Source organism: Biomphalaria glabrata, chromosome 7 (genome assembly GCF_947242115.1).
Source record: "Biomphalaria glabrata chromosome 7, xgBioGlab47.1, whole genome shotgun sequence".
Taxonomy (NCBI): domain Eukaryota; kingdom Metazoa; phylum Mollusca; class Gastropoda; family Planorbidae; genus Biomphalaria; species Biomphalaria glabrata.
Window position 1 is genome coordinate 19,109,031 of NC_074717.1, and position 22,081 is coordinate 19,131,111.

General features: G+C 36.1%; 1 protein-coding gene across 2 annotated transcripts in view; it reads right to left on the bottom strand.

The window, feature by feature from the left end:
• The window catches only part of LOC106058717 (uncharacterized), a 59,734-nt gene that overhangs the window by 12,727 nt on the left and 24,926 nt on the right, over positions 1 to 22,081 (bottom strand). For both annotated transcript variants that reach the window (XM_056036222.1, XM_056036224.1), the window contains exons 7-12: positions 19,590 to 19,716; positions 18,467 to 18,632; positions 14,043 to 14,192; positions 7,607 to 7,746; positions 6,883 to 6,999; positions 1,083 to 1,285 (exon numbers count right to left, since the gene is read on the bottom strand). In XM_056036222.1, the coding sequence (XP_055892197.1) occupies positions 1,083 to 1,285; positions 6,883 to 6,999; positions 7,607 to 7,746; positions 14,043 to 14,192; positions 18,467 to 18,632; positions 19,590 to 19,716 (903 nt within the window). The remainder of the gene's footprint in view (positions 1 to 1,082; positions 1,286 to 6,882; positions 7,000 to 7,606; positions 7,747 to 14,042; positions 14,193 to 18,466; positions 18,633 to 19,589; positions 19,717 to 22,081) is intronic.

Genomic DNA, 22,081 nt, shown 5'->3' on the forward strand with positions numbered 1-22,081 from the left:
GTTCACATTTTAAGTAGAGAAATGAAGCCATTTTCTGAGGCGTACAAATAAAGATATCGTTAAGATATCACATTAATTCATCTAAGTACAGTAAGTAGTAAGTCCTAGATTCACAGGTTTTTTTATCAAATTGTTTCATGTCGATTTAATTTCGTTTTTGTACCTTTTCTGTCATGTGGCCCGCGACACGATTAAATTAGCCCGCAGATTGCATTAGGTTGGGCATCACTGGTGTAGAATGTTCACGTCCTACAGTAAAAACCATGCTTAGTGCATGTACATTAAAAGTCTTGCGGGTAGCGAGATATTAAACAGGTCGATTTTGTATCAAAATGGCGGCTTGCGTGATCGGAGCTAGAAAACTAAGATTAACATCAGGGGCGGACTGGGTGTCAAAATCGATCCGGGTACTTATATACCATCCAGCCCATAAATTGCATATTAGGCCATAATGGACATATACTTCTAGGTGTAGGCTACATGTCCTCAAAATCATTATGCATACAGTGAACACTATACCTTATATGGAATATAGGCATTATATTGCTTTTAATCCCTAAGTATGTAGGCCTTAAAAGAATAAGGCCTATTAGATCTAGTAGCACTGTCTACGGATGTAGGCTATTACATTATTTCGGAAAATGTGCTAATACAATTATTAGGCCCTAGTAGAGCCTGTATAAGATTTTGTTTTAAATACGTCAGTAACGTCCCTTAGTGAGCCCTCTTTTATAAGAGAATACAATTAAACCTTTAACAATTTAATGCGTGCCGTAGTGGCACCCGTGCCACCCTTATCTTATAAAATACAGACGTGACTTAAAAAAAGAAGATAATAAGGCTACTGTGGTCCTACCGGCCCACCGGGCATTCGCCCGAAGACCCATATAGCCACTCCGCCCCTGATTAAAATGGAAAATGCGAAGAAATTTAAATTTAAATCTATTCTAAAAAAATCGGATTACAAAAAAAAAATATAGTTGTCAAACTTGGAAGGGGAAAAATCGGAACCTCGAGACCCGGATTTCCAGGTTATCCCTTAAAATTGGCACCATGACATTGTTAAGCGAAATGTAGCCTACCTATCTATAGCCTGGTCGTCATACACGGATGCTCTTTTCCTACGACGCTTAACTTGGGGTTTACTTCTGCTGCTCTCAAATCTCTGGATGTGTCTTGACCTGATCTGTGTCACACTGTCTTTAATGGCTTCCAGTGTCAATGTTATGTTGTTAGATGACCGCAGTAACTTCTGACTTAATTGCTTGTGTCCATTCACGTCTTTCTGATTCAAAGGGTAGACAACTCACGTCACATTCAAATAATTGCATAATTAATAACATTAAATCTAGTTTACTGACAATATCTATTTGAAAATTAAAATTATATATAACAAGATTACAAAGTAAGTTTATTTTGTCACATAAACTCAGAGGCGGCCCCCGTCGGTGTCGGATCCCTGTCGGATCGCCTATTCGCAATAAATATTTACATGTGCTTATGTTTTGATTGTCAAAAGTAATAATGTTTCAAAGATTCATTTGGTGTTGTAAAAAAGGTTGTTTTTTTTTTTCTGTAAAATGTTTTACATTTTTTGGATGTTCCTTCAAAGTTAAAGATAATTTACTTCCTTATCCAAATCTCCCACTGGACGACGGGGGATGGCAGTGAGCAGGGTATGAAACCGGGATCGTCGAGATAATCAGAGTCCAGCTCGCTTACTGCAGTACCAGGCCTTGCTGTTAACGTAATAACAAACTAATAGCCTATTATTGATAAAGAGATACATTACACATTACGGCATGACAACTACCGGATATGTGCAATATGTCAGACAATCTTAGATAATCTTTTGGTATTGATTTGTAATTGAAAAAAAAAAAAAGAAAAGAAAAGAACATGCCCCAGCACAGTTACCAACAGAGCTATTGACATTTTCATTGAAATGGAACTAGAATGAGGATGTAGATCTACCTAAATTAAACTTCTAATTTAGCACTCTTAAGATCTATATCTACTAGATCTAGATTTAAAGAAATACAAATTTGGAATAATGTAGATGTAAGTTAGATAAGATTTATGTAAAAAAATAGGCCTAGATAATGTATTAATAGACTTAATGCAATATTAAATTTAAAAATAGTAGATTAGTTTTAGTACTTTATAACATTGCAATATTGATCTAGACATTTGGAAATAAAAATCTACACTTTAAGTCTAGAAATCAAAATTATAGATTTTGATCTAGTCTAAATCATGGCTACCTGGCACTGGCGGATCCAGGGGGGGGCGCCCCACTCGGCTGACCCCCCCCCCCCCCCCGTATAGTATAGAATTCACAAAATTTGTATACGAATGTATTACTTATGTTAATAATATATACTAATTATTTATATTTCAGCCTATTTTTAGATTATTTCGCCTCCCACTTCTAGTATTTTGGCCGATTTGGTAGGGTCGGGAGGGGGCGATGGCATCAATCCGCCCCCCTCCACCATAAACTTTCGAGTGGGGGGGGGCGGTCCTATTTATTTGAAGAAATCACGGCTTGCTAACAGAATCAATAAAATATCTATATGATTAAAACTTGTTATTGGTATTTTAATTGGTCTTTATATTAGCCTATGTCGTTCACCTGTTGGTCAATTGGTAGAGGAGGAGCGAATACCTCTACTGCCCTTCCCATCTAAACACTTTGAGTAGGGGTCGGTCCTACTTTTATGGAGAAATCATAGTATGTGAACAAAATTAGTCGATTATTTATATAATATAAACAGGTGGAAGTGCGATACATGCAATCACCTTCCCCCCATCGGACTAACCAATACTTATTCTTTTTGTATTATAGTAAGAAATTACAAAATTTAAAAAATCTGTCACTAATATAATTTATATATGCTATAAAGTACATTCTTATATAGAGTCGCCCAACCCCTATTCTTTAATGCAAAATGCAATCATTAGCAGAAATTATAAAAAGGAGCGAGGATTAATCGTTTTCATTTTACCGCCCTTCCCCTTTCCAGACAGAGTTTGTGTAATTTCACATGAATATATCATAACTATTTTAAGAAAGACTTTGCTTTGGAAAAGTTATAATTCAAACGAAATTTTTCAATATAACAGTCACGGTTGAGATGAGTTCAAAAGCCGGATAATCTTTTCCTAATCGCTTTTTTCCAACCTTTACTCTATCTCATATTTTTCTAGTTAAATAAATTTAGGACTATAACTCACAAGTTATGCTTGAATTTTATTGAATATTATTTATCGAATATTTTTTTTTCGGCGACGATCCTCAAAGCCTTAATCTAAATATGTGGGGTATCTTATCTTTTCAAAGAACAAAAGGCTTGTATTTGCAATGTATTAAGGGACTATAAATTCATATTAAAATATTTTTCCACATTTTTCAAAAGGTCCTTTATAATAGAATGAATAATGAGCTGTAGGTCAGGAGAATGCGTTACTGCAGTGAAGAATGCCAGAAAACGCTTTTAGCGTCGAGGCTTCGCCCCGAATCTCACTGATGCTGTAGATGTCAGGAGAATGCGTTTCTGCAGTGAAAAATGCAAGAAAAGGCTTTTGGCGTTGGGGCTTCGCCCCGAACCCCACTGATAAATAATGATCTGTAGATGTCAGGAGAATGCGTTTCTGCAGTGAAAAATGCAAGAAAACGCTTTTGGATGTCGGGGCTTCGCCCCGAACCCCACTGAGGAAGCTTACAGCGCTCTCCCAGACCCCCAAGCTTGCAAGAGAAAGGCCTCAACATGACTGTTTTTTTTCGCCGAAGATTGAGAAACAGTCTTATTTTATTCTCATATATCGAATATATATATATAATATATATATATATATATATATATATATATATATATATATATATATATATATATATATATATATATATATATATATATATATATATATATGCTGTACGCACATTTATGCATAGGGTTAGGGTTTGGAAAAAAATCGCCCCCCCACTCCAAAGTTCTGGATCCGCCAGTGCTACGTGGTCGTGCGGTTTATGCGTTGGACTGTCGTTTGGATTTATCGATGGTCTCTAGGTTCAAACCCTGCCCACTCCCATCCCCCGTTGTCCTGCGGGAGGTTTGGACTAGAAAGGGAACATCTTTAACTCTGAAGGAACATCCGAAACATGTAAAACAACAAACATTCTAAACTAGGCCTAGAAATTCTAGATCGAGAAACTACATTGATTTTAATTAGAATATAAATCTAAATCTAGTTTTAAAAATCTAGGGCTCTAATGTAAAAAAATCTAGATCTAGTGTAAAAAATCTAGATTAGATCTAAATCTAGCTATTGTGTCTTTTTTTAAATAAAGAGTCAGATTACGAGGTTTAGTTAGCCTAGTTAGACTAAAAAATGTCATTAGGATCAGGTTGTCGAGGTTCATAGACATTAGTGCACCGAGTGAGTTCTTTTAGCATTTCATTTCAAGAATTAACTGCATATGATGTCAAAGAAAAAAAAATCCACTACGTCAAAATGCCTGGTGAGACTAAAATTGTCTTTATAAATACGAGCAGGCTTTTGATGGTTCATAGACATAGGTGCACCGAGTTATTTTATCATTTCATTTTAAAAAATTAACTACATATTACGTCAAAGGAAAAATACGTCACAATGGGGTAGTTAGACTAAATACGTTTCTTATAGTTATAATGTTTTTTGTTTGGTGTAATGCACAAATTGTAAGACAAATTTCCATACGGACAATAAAGATTATTATTATTATTATTATAACCAATTTTCGCAAATGAGAAGAAGATTATCTATTTTATTTATTAGAAGAAGGATTTCAAACAGTTATTTGGCGTTAGTTAATTTTTGCCGACGATTTGTAAGAAAATTAAAGAAATGTAGGTCGATTTATTTTTCAAAACAAACATACTTTACCAATTAAACAGCTTTTGTTATATTTCGGCAAGAAAATTAATTGTAAAATAAGTCTAAAAAGTGATTTTCAATAATCGTTTCTAGTAAATTACTTTCTTATTTTAAAATCCTGAACAACCTATTGTCGATATTTTTGAAAAAAAAAGTCATTTGACAAAAATTTGTTTTAAGTTGAAAATACCGAACAATTTGATATCGATAAATAAACTATAGTGACGTATTTTCAAATAATATAAGTGTAATATTAGCCAATTAAGCGATTTCAAACAATCATTTGACATATTTTTTTATAAAGCAATATCCGGAACAACTTTATAATGAAATATAAGTCAGTTTAGATATTTTCATTTAGCATTTATATGTTATTTACATTTAAAAAAATAAAACGGAACAACATATTGATCATATGTTTTTGCAACGTTTAAGCATTGAAATTAAATAAAATATAAGTTAGAAGAGAAAACAAACATTGGTTGGTATTGATTATTTTTCTCACAAAAATATCCGGAACAATCTATTTATTATATGTACTAAAAACTCTAAGATGTTTCGTAAGGAACATTAAAGGTTAAATCAGATTTTCAAAAGCTTTTAGAGTTGTTTTCTTTGTTATCTAAACGTGACAGACAGACCGACAGGCAAACAAAACGCACAAAAAAGCGTCTTTTATCCTTATGTGGGCACTAAACAAAAAGTAAATAAAATCGGATTATTTTTAAAATTTTGAGGAAACTGATTAGTGCCATGTTTTGCTGTTACTTGTTACGCTACTGCACGAAAGTCGCTGCATAGAAAGTTCATTTAAAAAAATGTGCGTGATATTTACATACAAAGTGCATTCTTAACCTTTATAAGCAAACATAAATGTTTTCTTTTAATTTTAGCAGCTAGTTGACCAGAAAAAACACCCACAACTAATAGGCCTATTTATATTTTATGTGAACATTTCTTGTACATTTTATAAATATATTCGACGTAGTGATACTGAAAATTAAAAATACATTAAAAAATTGTCTTTCTTTGTTAATATATTGTAGCATTAACTCCCTTACATTTACGTAATTGTTTTAGAATTGGTGTATTTTTATCAAAAAATCGCTTTTGCATAAATAATTTATTTTATAAACTAAACGGTTTGCTTTTAGAAAACCAAAAGTAGCCGTTGCACCTAAACTTTTCAAGCCGCATTGTATGGGGAAAATATTTTTCGTTTCTCTTCTAGTTATCGAGATCTGAGTGTGACAGACGGACAGACGGACATTTTCCACAGCCTAATAGCGGCTTTTTCACTTACAGGGGCGCTAAAATTCAAACTAAAATTGTTCTTTAGCGTTTAAACTCTTATACAATTGCATTACAAATCTTCTACATTCTTCAAATGATAACTGCCTCTACATTATTGCATTTTGCTCATTACTATAAAACAAGTGTCTAGGAATAGTATTTAATTAAGTATTATTATCAACATTATTTTTGATACTACATTTTAAACCACAAATGGAATGATTTGTATGTTTTTATTGTAGTGTCCATAAAATTAAAGAGTAAAGCATATGAACCTTTGATCAAGGAAATGCTTTTATCCCGTGGCCAGGATAAAAGATTGGCTTTTCACCGACCTTTCTGTCTTGAGGCCCCTGTCATGTGTCACGGTCACTTAAGCCAACGCAATGGGTTTCATCATCCCATGCGAGGTCAGAGGCAGAGCCCACTAAGTGAAAAAAACATATTCCTCTACTGTACAACACAACAGGCAGGGTCAAGCCGTAGATCAATGTAAGAATCGTAACATTAGAAAGTAGTGACGACATCCTTTGATCATCCTCATCATTAAACTCCATGGAAATCTTTGACAAAAGCCATTGACTAAAACCTTGCGGTTATATCCAATTTACATTTGTCAACATGAACGGACTTGATAGTCGCCTAAGTCTTATGTTATTAACCATACTGTACCTGATAAAACATTTCTATCTGAAAGCCCACGCTGTTCCTATCTCTGTGGTCATCTCGACTGGTCAAAAAGTCAACAGTGACGTCTTGAGGCAACATCGTCTGCAGAATGTTTTGCTTCTACAACAGAGAACAAAAGTTTCGTCACCTACTGAAAGACCTACTGTAAGACCTACTGTAAGACCTCAAACTGTCAATTTCTAGTTCTGTTAAAGATTGTCTGGTTCATTTGTGTTTCGAAATGGAGTCAGGAGCGTCGTAACAACAAGAAAGATCTCAGACCTTAATTATTTATAGACAAAACAAGTAAAATATACAAATATTTTTAAAGACAAAATTTATATTGAGAGAAATCGCATCAGTGGGTATTTTTAATCAGTCATATAATTAATTTTTAGTAGATCTAGACTAACAATAATACATTTGTGCAAGTGGAAATATTTTTAAAATTGTTTTTGATTAACGCAACTCTTTCATGTCTATAGAATGCTCGCTGCGCTACTGTCCAAACACTTTTGTGGACAAGTGGGATGTTGGAGGGGGGGGGGGGTATCAGGAATGTTTCCGTTCTGCCTTTTCAAAAACAAGACAAACATACAAATACTTTTTTAAAAAGCTTAAGTGTAATTGTATCAATTCGTTTGGATCAATGAAATTACTTATAATAAATAGATATATGTTTGTGTATACTATAATACAAACAAAACGAACTTAAAACCAATCTTACTTTAAGATCTCGTATATGATCTGCTAAAGTCACAATTTCCTGGACAGTTGGTTCATGGGCGATGTAGCCTTGAAGATCTTTGTTTAATGTATAACTTTCATTTCTGCCCTGAAAGTCAGAGTCTCCTAGGTATACTGAGCCTGTCTCATGGAATAGAAAGACTTTTAAAAATTGATTTGTGATGTCATAACTAATTTCAATTCAAGCATCAATTGTATCTTTAACTTCGAGGCAGTGCAAAGAGCGGAAGTGAAGCCATTGAAAATGACGCTGGGAAAAAACAAAGAATTTGTTGATGAGTCATTGAAAAGGACATAGCAGAAAGTGCGCCAGAAAAGTGTAAAATAAAGTTATCTTGCTATAACTTTGATATATTTAACTAAGCAGCCAGAAGCTAGCATTGTCACTTCAGAAAACATATTCTGCCTGGTCTCAATGGTAAGACACCAAAAGTTGAAATGTTTCAACATCACCAATTTAATATCAGCAAATATTTTATTATATTTTTAATCGAAATTTTGAATACAACTGTCTTTTACATAACAAAATAGTATCTAAAAAAAAAACACTTTCACAATGATTGTCCATAGATTGAAATGTAGAGAATTCTGTGTGTGCGAAGCTCTGTGATGTAGAGACAGACATTCTGTGAGTGAGGTTCTGTGAGGTAGAAGCATTCTGTGAGTGAGGCTCTATGTGTGTAGAGAAATTCTGTGAGTGAGGCTATGTGATAAAGAAAAATTCTGTGAGTGAGGCTCTATGTGTGTAGAGAAATTCTGTGAGTGAGGCTCTATTATGTAGAGACATTCTGTGAGTGAGGCTCTATTATGTAGAGACATTCTGTGAGTGAGGCTCTATGTGTCGAGACATTCTGTGAGTAAGGCTCTATGATGTAGAGACATTCTGTGAGTGAGGCTCTATGTGTGTAGAGAAATTCTGTGAGTGAGGCTATGTGATAAAGAAAAATTCTGTGAGTGAGGCTCTATGTGTGTAGAGAAATTCTGTGAGTGAGGCTCTATTATGTAGAGACATTCTGTGAGTGAGGCTCTATTATGTAGAGACATTCTGTGAGTGAGGCTCTATTATGTAGAGACATTCTGTGAGTGAGGCTCTATGTGTCGAGACATTCTGTGAGTAAGGCTCTATGATGTAGTGGCATTCTGTGAGTGAGGCTCTATTATGTAGAGACATACTGTAAGTGAGGCTCTATTATGTAGATACATTCTGTGAGTGAGGCTCTATTATGTAGAGACATTCTGTGAGTAAGGCTCTATTATGTAGAGACATTCTGTGAGTAAGGCTCTATTATGTAGAGACACTCTGTTGTGACAAGTCAAAAACTCGCTGTCAGAGTCACTCAAATTTATCACAGCATTAATTATTATTTTTCATTATTTATTTATTTTATTTTTATTATTTCCCCATCCTACCCCTAAATTCTCCACCCGCACCACCTTTTCCGCTCCAGGCTAGACTTAGTTGACCACATTGGAGATAGCTAAAGCGCGTCCTTTCATTTATCTGCCCTTGATCGGGGAAAGGTAAACACACAATCTCTTTTGTCTTGCCCGCCGGATGTCTGAAGGACGGTCGCGGTTGACACCACCTTGGTTTGAATGCAAGCTAATCCTTCTCCCCCCCCTTCTCTCACGTCTCTCTTTGATCTAAGAGATTACCCTGGTCAACACACCGCGTGATATTCCAAGATGCGGCTCCCAACTCGAGTCAAATCCACCCACGTGTAAGATAAATCTTAGCCTAGGACATTTCCTGTGTCCGCCCACATTCTCCAAGCCTGTATATAAGTAGATTCAAATCAAGCCAGACCCTTTCACTCCTCTATCGCTGTCGATCGAGTCTGGACTATATCATTTATTCTCCCTCCTAGAGGAATACCTGGTGGTAAGCCGAACTTAATCACAAGTTCCATCTTAATTACTTTTGTGCTATTTCCATTGGATATCATCATGTGTATTTTGCTTAGTTCATTTATATTTAATTAGTGCATTGTGTATTTCTCACTGGCGTAAGTAGAAAACATAAACATGTGCTATGTATATATTTTAGTATTGCATTAATCTATTAATGCTACGTTGCTCAATTGATCATTGATGCAACCATGTATATATTTGTACACCTTATTTTATTTCCTTTATCTCGGTTGATCGCCTTGATGATTTTACTATCGCACTAATACTGCGCTTAGAAAGGAGATATGAGTTATCTCCCCTGTATTGAATTATCTCCCCTTTACTCATTTTACCCTAATGAGAGTTGCGCCGCTTGAACGGACACACCATTCAAGCGCGCCCCATTGTTCTCGACCCACGGTCATATGTAAACAAATCGTCTGGGTCGCTGACCACCGCCCATCCCCCCCCTTCGCTTTCTCTATCCACCTGTGTTGTTTATTTCAGATTATTTCCCCTCCTATGTACATTTTTACATTAGTATTTCCCCTTTTATGTACATTTATATATTGCTACTATCTGCCATCTATTTTCCAAATCCCCTTTGTCATCATCCCCCCTTTGTGCTCTAAAGCAATTTTACCAATCTGACGAATGCACCTCAGTCGAGGGCATCGATAAGATGCATGAGAGACATGTCCTAACTTGTCTTTATTTATCCGCAGCCTCCCTCAGGTGTCTGCCTATTTATTTGCTACCGAGAATTGCCTATTGCCTATTTATCGGATTACTTACCTGCCTATTTACGTGCTTTGTGCTATTCAGCACTGCACTTGCCTACTGAGATCTACTCAACTCTACCACTTGGCGCTATCGGCATTGCCCGCCTATTCGACAGCCCACCGGTCATCTTATTAGGTGCGACGTCCCTATGGACTCAGGTCTGTGCGAGACGTCATAGCTACGCCAACCCTCTGCAACTCACTGGACATATCCTGTCAACTACGCTGCCCACGGCAGATCAGCTCTGCCCGCAGTAACCTTGTGCCCACGGTAGCCGGCCACCCGCCCTACTGTGCCCACTACAGATATTAGATTTTGGGGATTGAGACTCCACAAGAGCTATATCACCGGCGTCCCTCTATCCGCTAGAGCGCCACCTCCAGCTGCAGAACCTCAAGCCAGGACACAGCCAGCTGCGACATCAACAGGACAACCAGCTAAGTCAGAGGACAAAGTGACATACTCTCTTATTAGGTGCAAGAGTGATGATCTAAATTATTATCAATTAGAGATAGGTGCAAACCCTCCCCCTTTTTATTCTTATATGTATATTTATGTAAATAAATATTCTTTATTTTAACTTTTGTATCTATCTTTCATTGCTCTGTCTCGTTGCGTGTCTGCTCCCGATTCATATGCTGATAGGTTGGTGTGTGATAGCTTTAAAAATAATCATCCCCTAGACATTAAACGCGCCAAACACACATCACATCTCCCCACCTGTCACATCTGTGAGTAAGGCTCTATTATGTAGAGACATTCTGTGAGTAAGGCTCTATTATGTAGAGACATTCTGTGAGTAAGGCTCTATGATGTAGAGAAATTCTGTGAGTGAGGCTCTATTATGTAGAGACATTCTGTGAGTGAGGCTCTATGATGTAGAGACATTCTGTGAGTGAGGCTCTATGATGTAGAGACATTCTGTAAGTGAGGCTCTATTATGCAGAGACATTCTGTGAGTGAGGCTCTATTATGCAGAGACATTCTGTGAGTAAGGCTCTATGATGTAGAGACATTCTGTGAGTCAGGCTCTATGATGTAGAGACATTCTGTGAGTGAGGCTCTATTATGTAGAGACATTCTGTGAGTGAGGCTCTATGATGTAGAGACATTCTGTGAGTGAGGCTCTATGATGTAGAGACATTCTGTGAGTAAGGCTCTATGATGTAGAGACATTCTGTGAGTGAGGCTCTATTATGTAGAGACATTCTGTGAGTGAGGCTCTATGATCTAGAGACATTCTGTGAGTGAGGCTCTATGATGTAGAGACATTCTGTGAGTAAGGCTCTATTATGTAGAGACATTCTGTGAGTGAGGCTCTATTATGTAGAGACATTCTGTGAGTGAGGCTCTATGATGTAGAGACATTCTGTGAGTGAGGCTCTATTATGTAGAGACATTCTGTGAGTGAGGCTCTATTATGTAGAGACATTCTGTGAGTAAGGCTCTATGATGTAGAGACATTCTGTGAGTGAGGCTCTATTATGTAGAGACATTCTGTGAGTGAGGGTCTATTATGTAGAGACATTCTGTGAGTAAGGCTCTATGATGTAGAGACATTCTGTGAGTAAGGCTCTATGATGTAGAGACCTTCTGTGAGTGAGGCTCTATTATGTAGAGACATTCTGTGAGTGAGGCTCTATGATGTAGAGACATTCTGTGAGTGAGGCTCTATGATGTAGAGACATACTGTGAGTGAGGCTCTATTATGTAGAGACATTCTGTGAGTGAGGCTCTATGATGTAGAGACATTCTGTGAGTAAGGCTCTATGATGTAGAGACATTCTGTGAGTGAGGCTCTATGATGTGATATTATTTGCAGACGATTGCATAATATATAGAACAATAAAAACAACACAAGACACAGATATTTTACAAAGAGAATTAGATGAATTACAGAAATGGGAATCAAATTGGAGCATGTCTTTCCACCCAGAAAAATGTCAGTTGTTAAGAGTAACAAAAAAACTAAAACAAATTAATTCCACTTATCTTATTCATGGCAAACCAGTATCACAGACTAAAAACGCAAAATACCTAGGTGTTGTAATAAATGAAAAACTATCATGGAATCCACATATTGATGAAACTACAAAAAAATCAAACAAAGCATTAGGATTTATTAAAAGAAATTTCTATAAATCAAATAAGAACATAAAACTAAAATGTTACTTAACCTTGGTTAGGCCAATAATAGAATATGCATCCTCCGTTTGGGACCCCTCAACTCAAGAAAACATTAAGAAACTGGAACAGACACAAAATAGAGCAGTGAGATTCATAACAAACGAATATTCACATTTGACTAGAGTAACACCTTTAGTAAAATCACTAAATTTAGAAAGCCTTCAGGACAGAAGGCTCAAAAGTAAAGTAGCAATCATACATAAAACACTGAACCATAATCTTCAAATACAAAAACAAAATTTAATAAAATACTCTGAAAGACACAAAGATAAAGGCACATTCCTCGTCCCATATGCTAGGACAAATTTGTACAAATACTCCTTCTTCCCTAGTGCTATTAGAGCATGGAATGGGTTGCCTGAGCTAGCCAGGAAAACCAGTGACTTGGCAGAATTTAAGTCATTGGTTAATATGCATGACTAAATGCATGACGCGTAGGACGTAATCATCTTCTTTTTTGAAGTAACGTCTGTATTATATAAGATAAGATAAGATGTAGAGACATTCTGTGAGTGAGGCTCTATTATGTAGAGACATTCTGTGAGTGAGGCTCTATTATGTAGAGACATTCTGTGAGTAAGGCTCTATGATGTATAGACATTCTGTGAGTGAGGCTCTATTATGTAGAGTCGTTCTGTGAGTGAGGCTCTATGATGTAGAGACATTCTGTGAGTGAGGCTCTATGATGTAGAGACATTCTGTGAGTGAGGCTCTATTATGTAGAGACATTCTGTGAGTGAGGCTCTGTGAGGTAGAAGCATTCTGTGAGTGAGGTTCTATGTGTAAGAGACATTCTGTGAGTGAGGCTCTATTATGTAGAGACATTCTGTGAGTGAGGCTCTGTGAGGTAGAAGCATTCTGTGAGTGAGGTTCTATGTGTAAGAGACATTCTGTCATTGTGGCTCTACGTGTAGAGACATTCAGCGAGTGCAAGGCTCTGTGTGTAGAGACATTCAGCGAGTGCAAGGCTCTGTGTGTAGAGACATTCAGCGAGTGCAAGGCTCTGTGTGTAGAGACATTCAGCGAGTGCAAGGCTCTGTGTTTAGAAACATTCTGTGAGTGCCAGGCTCTGTGTGTAGAGACATTCAGCGAGTGCAAGGCTCTGTGTTGTTTCACAATAATGAGCTGCCTCAAAACTCCACCCAGAAAAAGCACTTCATCTTTTTTTTTGTTGATCACACATAAGAGTCTTTCATACCTTTGTGCCATCTTACTCCTGTCTCTTCTTGGAGACATTGATCTTTTCTTCAGTCTAACTTGATATCGTCTATCTGGCATCTTGGCCTGTCTCAGAGTGACTATTTCATTCTGTAGCCTGTACTCTTTAGATAAACCATGAGGCCATGACACCATCAAGCTACTTTTCGATACTTGTACGACAATCAAGTATTAACTTTTCAAAACGTGAGACACACTAACGTCACAGAAACACTGACGTTATAGACAGAATGTGGTGTAGACACACTGACGTCATAGACACACTGACGTCAAAGGCAGAAGTGTATCGTGTTAGTTATTAGGTTTCATTAAACATGCCAATAATTCAAATAACTCACCAACGTTTGCGTAGTTTTCTGTCCGATCGTCTGCTGATCGTTGCTTACGTTGTTCATTAGCAGCTCCCATGCCGCCACTGCCAAATGATGCCTCTGAACCTTCAATGCTGGAGCCAGGTAAGTTGTCAATTACTGGTAGGACTTGACCCACTTGAGAGAAACAAAAAGTAAATCATCATTGCTAAAGAAACAAATTCTTGACATGCGCTGTGTAATTATGATGCTTAAACTTAATATAACATTCGAAGTGCATCAAAGTTAATATTAAGTGTAATTGTATCAATTAGTTTGGATCAGTCATGTAATTAAATTTGTAATAGATCTAGACTAACAATTAAAAAGTATGAATAAAAATTTAAAAAAAAATAGAAGAACCTGAATTCGAACTCATGGCTTAAGACTTCTCAGGTTTCTCAAGCCAACACGGTAGCTTCTCTGCTAGTGGAGAGCTTATGAACATGTAAGTGCGAAAAGTGCCAAGAATATGGCAACCGTAATTCTCCACTGCTAAAAAGACCCCCGTGTTTGTTACTATTAATACTGAATAGTTGTAAAAATGGTGGATTTTTTAATGAAAAACTGCTTGCATAAGTGATTTTAAAAATTAGATTTTTCCCTTTCAGAAAAGAAAAAAGTAGCCGTTGAATCAGAACTTTGAATGGGCTAAAATATTATGATGTCGGATTTTCACTATCTTTTCTAGTTTACTAGATCTAAACGGGACGGACGGACGAACGGACGGACACACAGACCACACAAAACTAATATCGTCTTTTCCCCTTTCGAGGATCGCTAAAAATTGGACTAATATTCATTTACTTTTTTGTGAACACTGCAAATGAATGAATGAAAACTGTGAAATGTACTCGTGTGCGACATAGTAGCGCTTGAAAAAAAAAAAGTTCTCTTATAGGTAACCCTAAGATAAGTATTTCTTGAAAAGTAGCACGTTTACTGCCTCTAACTAGACAGAGTTACCACCCGAAATTTTTTTGGGGGAAGTAACAATTGAAACAAACATAAAATGACTTAAAACGCAAGTTGAGTAAAATGTAAGAAGACAATGTTGAGATGGTAAGTATTTGAAGCAGACGATTGGACTAGAAGCTAGCTCTCATGAAGCTCTTCTGTTTGATCGCTTTTTTCTCTGGCTCTCTAGAGCTCAAGGTTTTGCTGCTTGAAAAAACTCATTAGTCTCTCAAAGTAATCTACCAGTGTGTCAATATAGGACATTTCTTTGAAGACATGCTCAGACATCATCAGCGCTGTCTTTCAATATTTCTTATAAGAACATTTTATTTTTAGAAATTTTAGAAATGTTTAAAGTTCGTATGGCGACAAAAAATAAATAAAAACATTTGAGGCATTCTAGATTTGTGTTAGGTCTATAATGTGGGTGACACATGTCGCCTACACATAGAAGCTGAGTCAGCAAATATCAACCTCCATGAATTTTAGTTTGAATACTAAGTATTAGATAAGGTAACGCTATCTCTAATCTATATGGATAGGTTTGTTTATACAGTGGTGTCACTATGGGAGTGCGGTGAGACCCACTAAGACGTGAAACCGGGGACACGACAATTCGTTCACTGACATTTCGTTCACCCGACAATTCGTTTACGCAACTATTCATTCACCCGATGTATCGCTCACCGACAACTTGATCACTGACAACTTGTTCACCGACAGTTGGTTCACGACAAATCGTTCACACGACAAATCGTTCACTGACTATTCGTTCACCGACAAATTGTTCACAGACAAATCTTTCATTGCATAGTAACATAATGACCAATATCTGTCTTGACCTATCACGTGATCTACCAATGCTTTCCGGCCCAATCCCTGCTTCCACCCCAGCAGCATGTCAGTTGTTAAACTTCTTCACTCAGAAGCAGTCGCTCCACTCCTGACCTCCGTGACCTTCGTGACGAAGGTGCCGCTCCACTTCATTAGCACTTTGAGGCCGGTGTTCATTTACATATTTCATTCATCGTACTCTCTTAGTCTTAATCTATTCACTTGGACTTTGTGATAAGATTAGGTTCATGAATTGACTGTAGTCATTTGAATTTACAGTATATAAACTGTATCTAATATATGCATGATGTGCATTTCTTAGTCGTAAGTAAGAAACATAATGATGCCATGTATACATATTTATTTATTGCATTAACTTATGTTGTTCATGTGTTGACATTATTATTGTACCTTGCTCACGTGACCATTGACCCAACCTTGTATATATTTATACATTAAATTTTTATTTTATTTGTCTTATGGGTGATCTTTCTAACGCATTGACCTTGAGCTTAAAAAATAATAATGAATTATTTTCCCCCTGTCCATTCTGTTTAGACAAAGGTTGTTCCCATTGAACGGGCACTCTCCACATCTAAGTTTCATTCCATTGTTTCTAGCCGACAGCCATATGTAAACAATGACGTCATGGTAGCTGACCAGTATCCACCCCCTGCTGTGTTAGAATCATCCCCTTACATTGATCTGATCTCATTGACCTTGAGTGTTTATAAGTGTCAATTGACCTTCTGTTATTCTCTAATTGACTGATATGCCTTAAGAGAACACTATGCCCTTTTATATCATGTATCTATTTAGCTCTGTGTTCAACAAGATCTATGTTTAATCTTTCGCCTCAGAACCGGACACAACAGAGTGAGATGACATACGTTTCATGCGCTATGATCCTATCACTTGTCTGGACCAGGAGAGGGGAGGGACTATATGCGTGAAAGTTAGGGTTATCGCACTTTTAAATGCATACAAAAAATTTGAACTCAGGGCTCAAGCCTCCTCTAGGGAACTAGTTCAACTTGAACCACAACATTTGTCAAGTACGATTTCTTTCCCTTGTTCGATACCAAACAAAATAATTTATTACCAATAATTAATTAACTTATTGATTATTGATTGTTTTTTCAGGTAGTTCCCCTTTCAGACCTTGTGATCTATATGGCAGATGATGTAAAGGTCATCTGTTTCTGTGGCCTACGGTTAACGAGGGTGTCATGTGGCCTGCACAACGACAAACCGCCTTTACTTTTCCTCAACTAATGTCTGATGCCCATTAGAGCTGGCTGGACTCAGAGGCGCCCAATGATCTCGAAATTCAAAATCAGAGTCTTCACCAGGATTCGAACCCGAGACTCTCGGTTCATAAGCCAAGCGCTGTACGGCTCTGCCTTCGTTTTGTCAGGTACTAGACATTATTGTGCACAATTTCCATTTGTATCTAGATTGGGTGTGGGGACATTAACGTGTACCATCCTTTCACCAGACAGACAGAGAGAGAGTTGATAGAAGCTAGGAGAAAAAGGGGGATAACTGATGTGAAAAGTTGGCCGATATTAAATGGAGAGTAGTGTAAAAACACAGAGAATGAAAAGAGAGACGTTGAGATACTTAAACGTAATAGACAGTATTTGTTGTTGTGTGCCTATTCAAAAGATCATTTTCAACTAAATAGTCACAGTTTTAACGTTCCTCCTTGTTGGTCTTACTTAGTTGGAAATAAAGTTGGAAACTTTCAGACATTTTATACTACAGTTGAAAAGAAAACACGAATCAACCGTTGCATATAGTTTTAAACATAGCTTATCAACACTGCAGTATTCTGTATCAGTTATACCAAATTCTAGCAAAGAGTTGCCTCTATAATGAAAACTCATTTCATAATAAAAGCCATTGGAAGAGAATACATCAGTTTCAACAGTAGGCTACCCGCCAATCTACGGGGTGTATAGGCCTACATATCTTTTTTTTTTTTTAATTAATAATTTTTTTTTTTGTTAAAAGTAACTTTCTCATACTGGAAGAAAAAAATGTGAGCACCGCCAAAGAAACCTTTCAAGTCAAACAGAATGCTTCTATTTCCCGCCTTTCTAACTTTTGAAATTCCGTAGCAGACGACTGATATCCTGCTCTTTCGGTAAATGTCAAGAAAATGTCATTAGGGTTTGAAGATTGGAGGACACAAAGAACTTTCCATTTTTTATTTTTACTTTAACTTCTAATAGCGTGTTTGTGTGTGTGTGTGTGTGTGTGTGTTTGTGTATCTGCCTGTGGAACTCTTCATTGTAGAAAGATATTATTTTAAAGGAGATGTTTGTTTATGACCTGTTTCAGTTTCTTGAGTAGAAACAAAACAAGAAATACAAAGATCAAATACATAAGTCACTTCTAGGGTCATTTTTTTCAGAGTAATGCCAATGATATTCAGGCCTTTTTTTTTCACATGGTTAACATTTAAAACACTAACAAATGATAGACTGACCGATAGATATTTAAATAGATAGATAGATAGATAGATAGATAGATAGATAGATAGATAGATAGATAGATAGATAGATAGATAGATAGATAGATAGATAGATAGATAGATAGATAGATAGATGACTTACTTTGAACTTTGGTACAGCTGAAGCTGTTCTCGTATTCATAGTCTGTAGCCCTCTCAATATCCTCGCCATCAAAAGGCATCTCTAGATACCAGGGGTAGCGCGTGCCAGGCACACAGGCACAAGTGTAGCTTCCTCTCCTTAGACCGTAGCCAGCCTTATGTTTGCACTGTAGAGACCAATAGAAACAGATGCTACGAGATTGTGGTTCTAATGATAATATTAAGTTTGTTTTCATTGACAAGTTGTCTCGCTTTAGGATACTCAAAGCAAATAATTATTTACATCGCAAAGAACTTAAAAATAACAGAAAGATCTACCCAGCAAAGTATAATTCGCAGATTATGTGTTCTAGCAGCAAGGTACAGCCAACTTTCTAGATAGCAGTTCATATTCTTAATACTCTTGATTGAACGTCACTGTTGCCAACTAAATATTAAAGAATTCAGCTATAAATTTAACCCTATCTCAATGCGTGACAGTGGATTGTCCTATCAAAGTATTACAACTGACTAGTTGTTCATTTATTTTGACATAAGTTTCAGGTCCTAGAGTGAAAGTCTAAAGCTTGCTTCAGTTTGTGCCACCAATGGAAGAGCTTAGAAAATGATCTTCTTCTGTTCTAACAATGTGCACACAAAATATTTTTTTTCCTCTTAAAAGACAGGTTATCAATACTTCCTTTTTTTTTTTTTTGTACACCGTAGACACCGAAAAACTTGCTATTTATAGTTTTTTTTCGCCATTTATAAAAAACTAAAAGACAGAAAATCTTCTTAATATCAGAGACTTAAAGGTTTAATATGTGCGCAAAAAGCTACTCAGAAATTATGGACATCATTTCACGATTCATAATGAATAGCCTGCACCCAGCACTGGTTTAGATCAAACATATATTGTAATGATGACCTAATTGGTTTTAAATTTAAAACTGAAAAGTAAGAACGATAACCATAAATGATACTTTGAGAATAATGCGCTGCTCTTCCTTTCACGTAGTGGATAGAAATCTAAAAATACATTAGATAATGATCTAAGCTTACTGTAATATTTAAACAAAACTTAGTTTTAAAAACAATTCACTTGACATGCCTTAAACCTTGACCTTCAAAAACGTTATACTTACCAATGTCATTTTCTTACACCTGTTAACCCCAGACAGGTAACTAGGACCTGGGTTCCCAGCGCTAAGTCCACAAGGGTTGAAGTCGACCTCCATTAAATGAATGTCCATGACAGCCACAGCGACCACCCTGGACAGAAAGAATCTTTCAATATTTTATGCATTTACACGCACACAAAAAACAAAAACAAAACAAACAAAATATAAATATACTTTTTATAAAAGTTCATCTTAGGGGCCAATCGTGTACCTCAGACATATATCTTTTAAGAATGTAGAATTTATTTCCCTATTTCGATATCAAAAATTATTATTTATCAATAATTAATTGATTAATTGGTTAGTTTTTTTAATGGATTCAAGTATCCAAAAAAATGGGTGTGGGAGAAATATTATGTACAATTATTTAAAGGGAAAAAAACATATTTACCCACTCTTAATACTGAAGATATTTTTTTGAACAATTGAATAATGAAACGGTAGTTGATTGACTTCTCGGTTATTTTTTACACTCATTCATGTTTTGCTAGGTATGATAAACAATAGTGTAAAGTTTCAACTTGATCCGAGACTGGGTGTAGGAGAAATACAATGTCCCGAATGAGTTTTTATAAGCTTTGTAAAAATCAAATTAAACTTAAAGACCTACTGTCGATGAAAACTACTTTCCGGACGAGAGATAGAAGAGAATTATGTGGAAACACAAACTCAAAATCGGCCCCTGAAGTGGTCCACCGAGTCAGGTAAAAAAGGCAGGTTTCAATATTTTCAGAAAGGACATCAGAATGAAATTCTATCCAAGACAAATGGCAGACAAAAATGGAGAAAGAGGGTTGACAGATCTTGTGTGGTGCCCCAGCGGTCCAGCAGACCAAAGGGTAGGTGAAAGTGAATGTGAAGTTAGATGTGAAGCTGGCCTAACTGATATCTTATAATGAATATCTAACTGATCTAGTTGTTTTGTAAAGGATCAATCTCTTATTCAAATCCTCAAAAAAAAAAATTTACTTAAAAAAAAATAAAAACATTTCTATAGTTCGTTGTTATATTCATAGTTTGCACTACCGCTGTTCAACCGATAAGATGAAAAACTACTTATTAATTGTTGTTATAAATTATGTCCAACTTATATGCATACTGAATAGATGTTTTCTTTTTAAAAGAAAAGTAAACATTTTTTTGTGTGTAAATGTAGTATGTAAATTGAGTACCACGGAACTTACGTAACTTAGCAATACTACTATTACTATTAATAGTGAATAGTTGTAAAAGTGGTGTATTTTTTTGAAAAAAACTGCTTGCATAAGTGATATAAAAAATTAGATTTTTCTCTTTCAGAAAAGAAACAAGTAGCCGTCGCATCAGAACTTTGAATGGTCTAAAATATTATGATGTCGGATTTTCACTATATTTGCTAATTTACGAGATCTGAATGGGACGGACGGACAGATGGACGGACGGACAGACATTTCACACAAAACTAATAGCGTCTTTTCCCCTTTCGGGGGCCGCTAAAAACATTTCCATAAAAAAAAAATCCTCCTTTAGTTAAGTGTACTTGCGTTATAGTGCGTTACTGCAGTTCACGCGATAATATCAAAAATGACTTATTAATTTTTGTTTTAAATTATGTCAAACTTATATGCATACTAAATAGATTTTTGCTCTTTAAAAAAATAGTTAACATTTTTTGAGTAAATGTTGTAGTTAGTATGACAGAAATTACTTAGCAATGCAAATGTAATAAAAAAAAATTAAAAATTGACAAAAATCTAAAACCGTTTGTATAAATGTGTTAAAAATATGGCACATGCCTTGCCCCCCTACTACGTGTTTCTCGCGTTTTCTTAGTATTAATAGTGAATAGTAAAAGTTGTGTATTTTTATGAAAAATCTGCTTGCATAGGTAATTTTTAAAATTTGATGGTTGACTTTCGGAAAAAATAAAAGTAGCCGTTGCATCAGAACTTTGAATGATCTAAAATATCGATGTCCGATTTTCTCTTCTAGTTTCTGAGATCTAAGCGGGACGGACGGACAGACGAACAGACAGGCCACACAAAACTAATAGCGTTTTTTGCCCTTTCGGGGGGCCGCTAAAAATGAACGCTGAATTAGATACAATGTAAAGGGAAACAACTTATTTAAATACACGTGTTGTAGTGAAAGCCATTGCATCCCTTACCAGTATGAAAATATAAAATATTTATGTACATGTTTTTGGTCGGGTTAATATTCTGATAAAATTAAAATATTGTTAAAAGTTATTGATCGTACAGTGAAAGGCTCTATCCACCGAAGTAAGCCAAACTAATTGAGTTAATTTCTTTGATTGCTTATCATAAGTCACTCCATCTTTTTTCTCTTTTCATACCGCATGTCTTTTCTCAACAAATACATAATTGTCTCGTGCACGGCCCTCTGTGTTCAATAGTTAATCGATCTTTTTAATAGTGTTTGCACATTAAACATATAGTATAACACTAAAACTGATA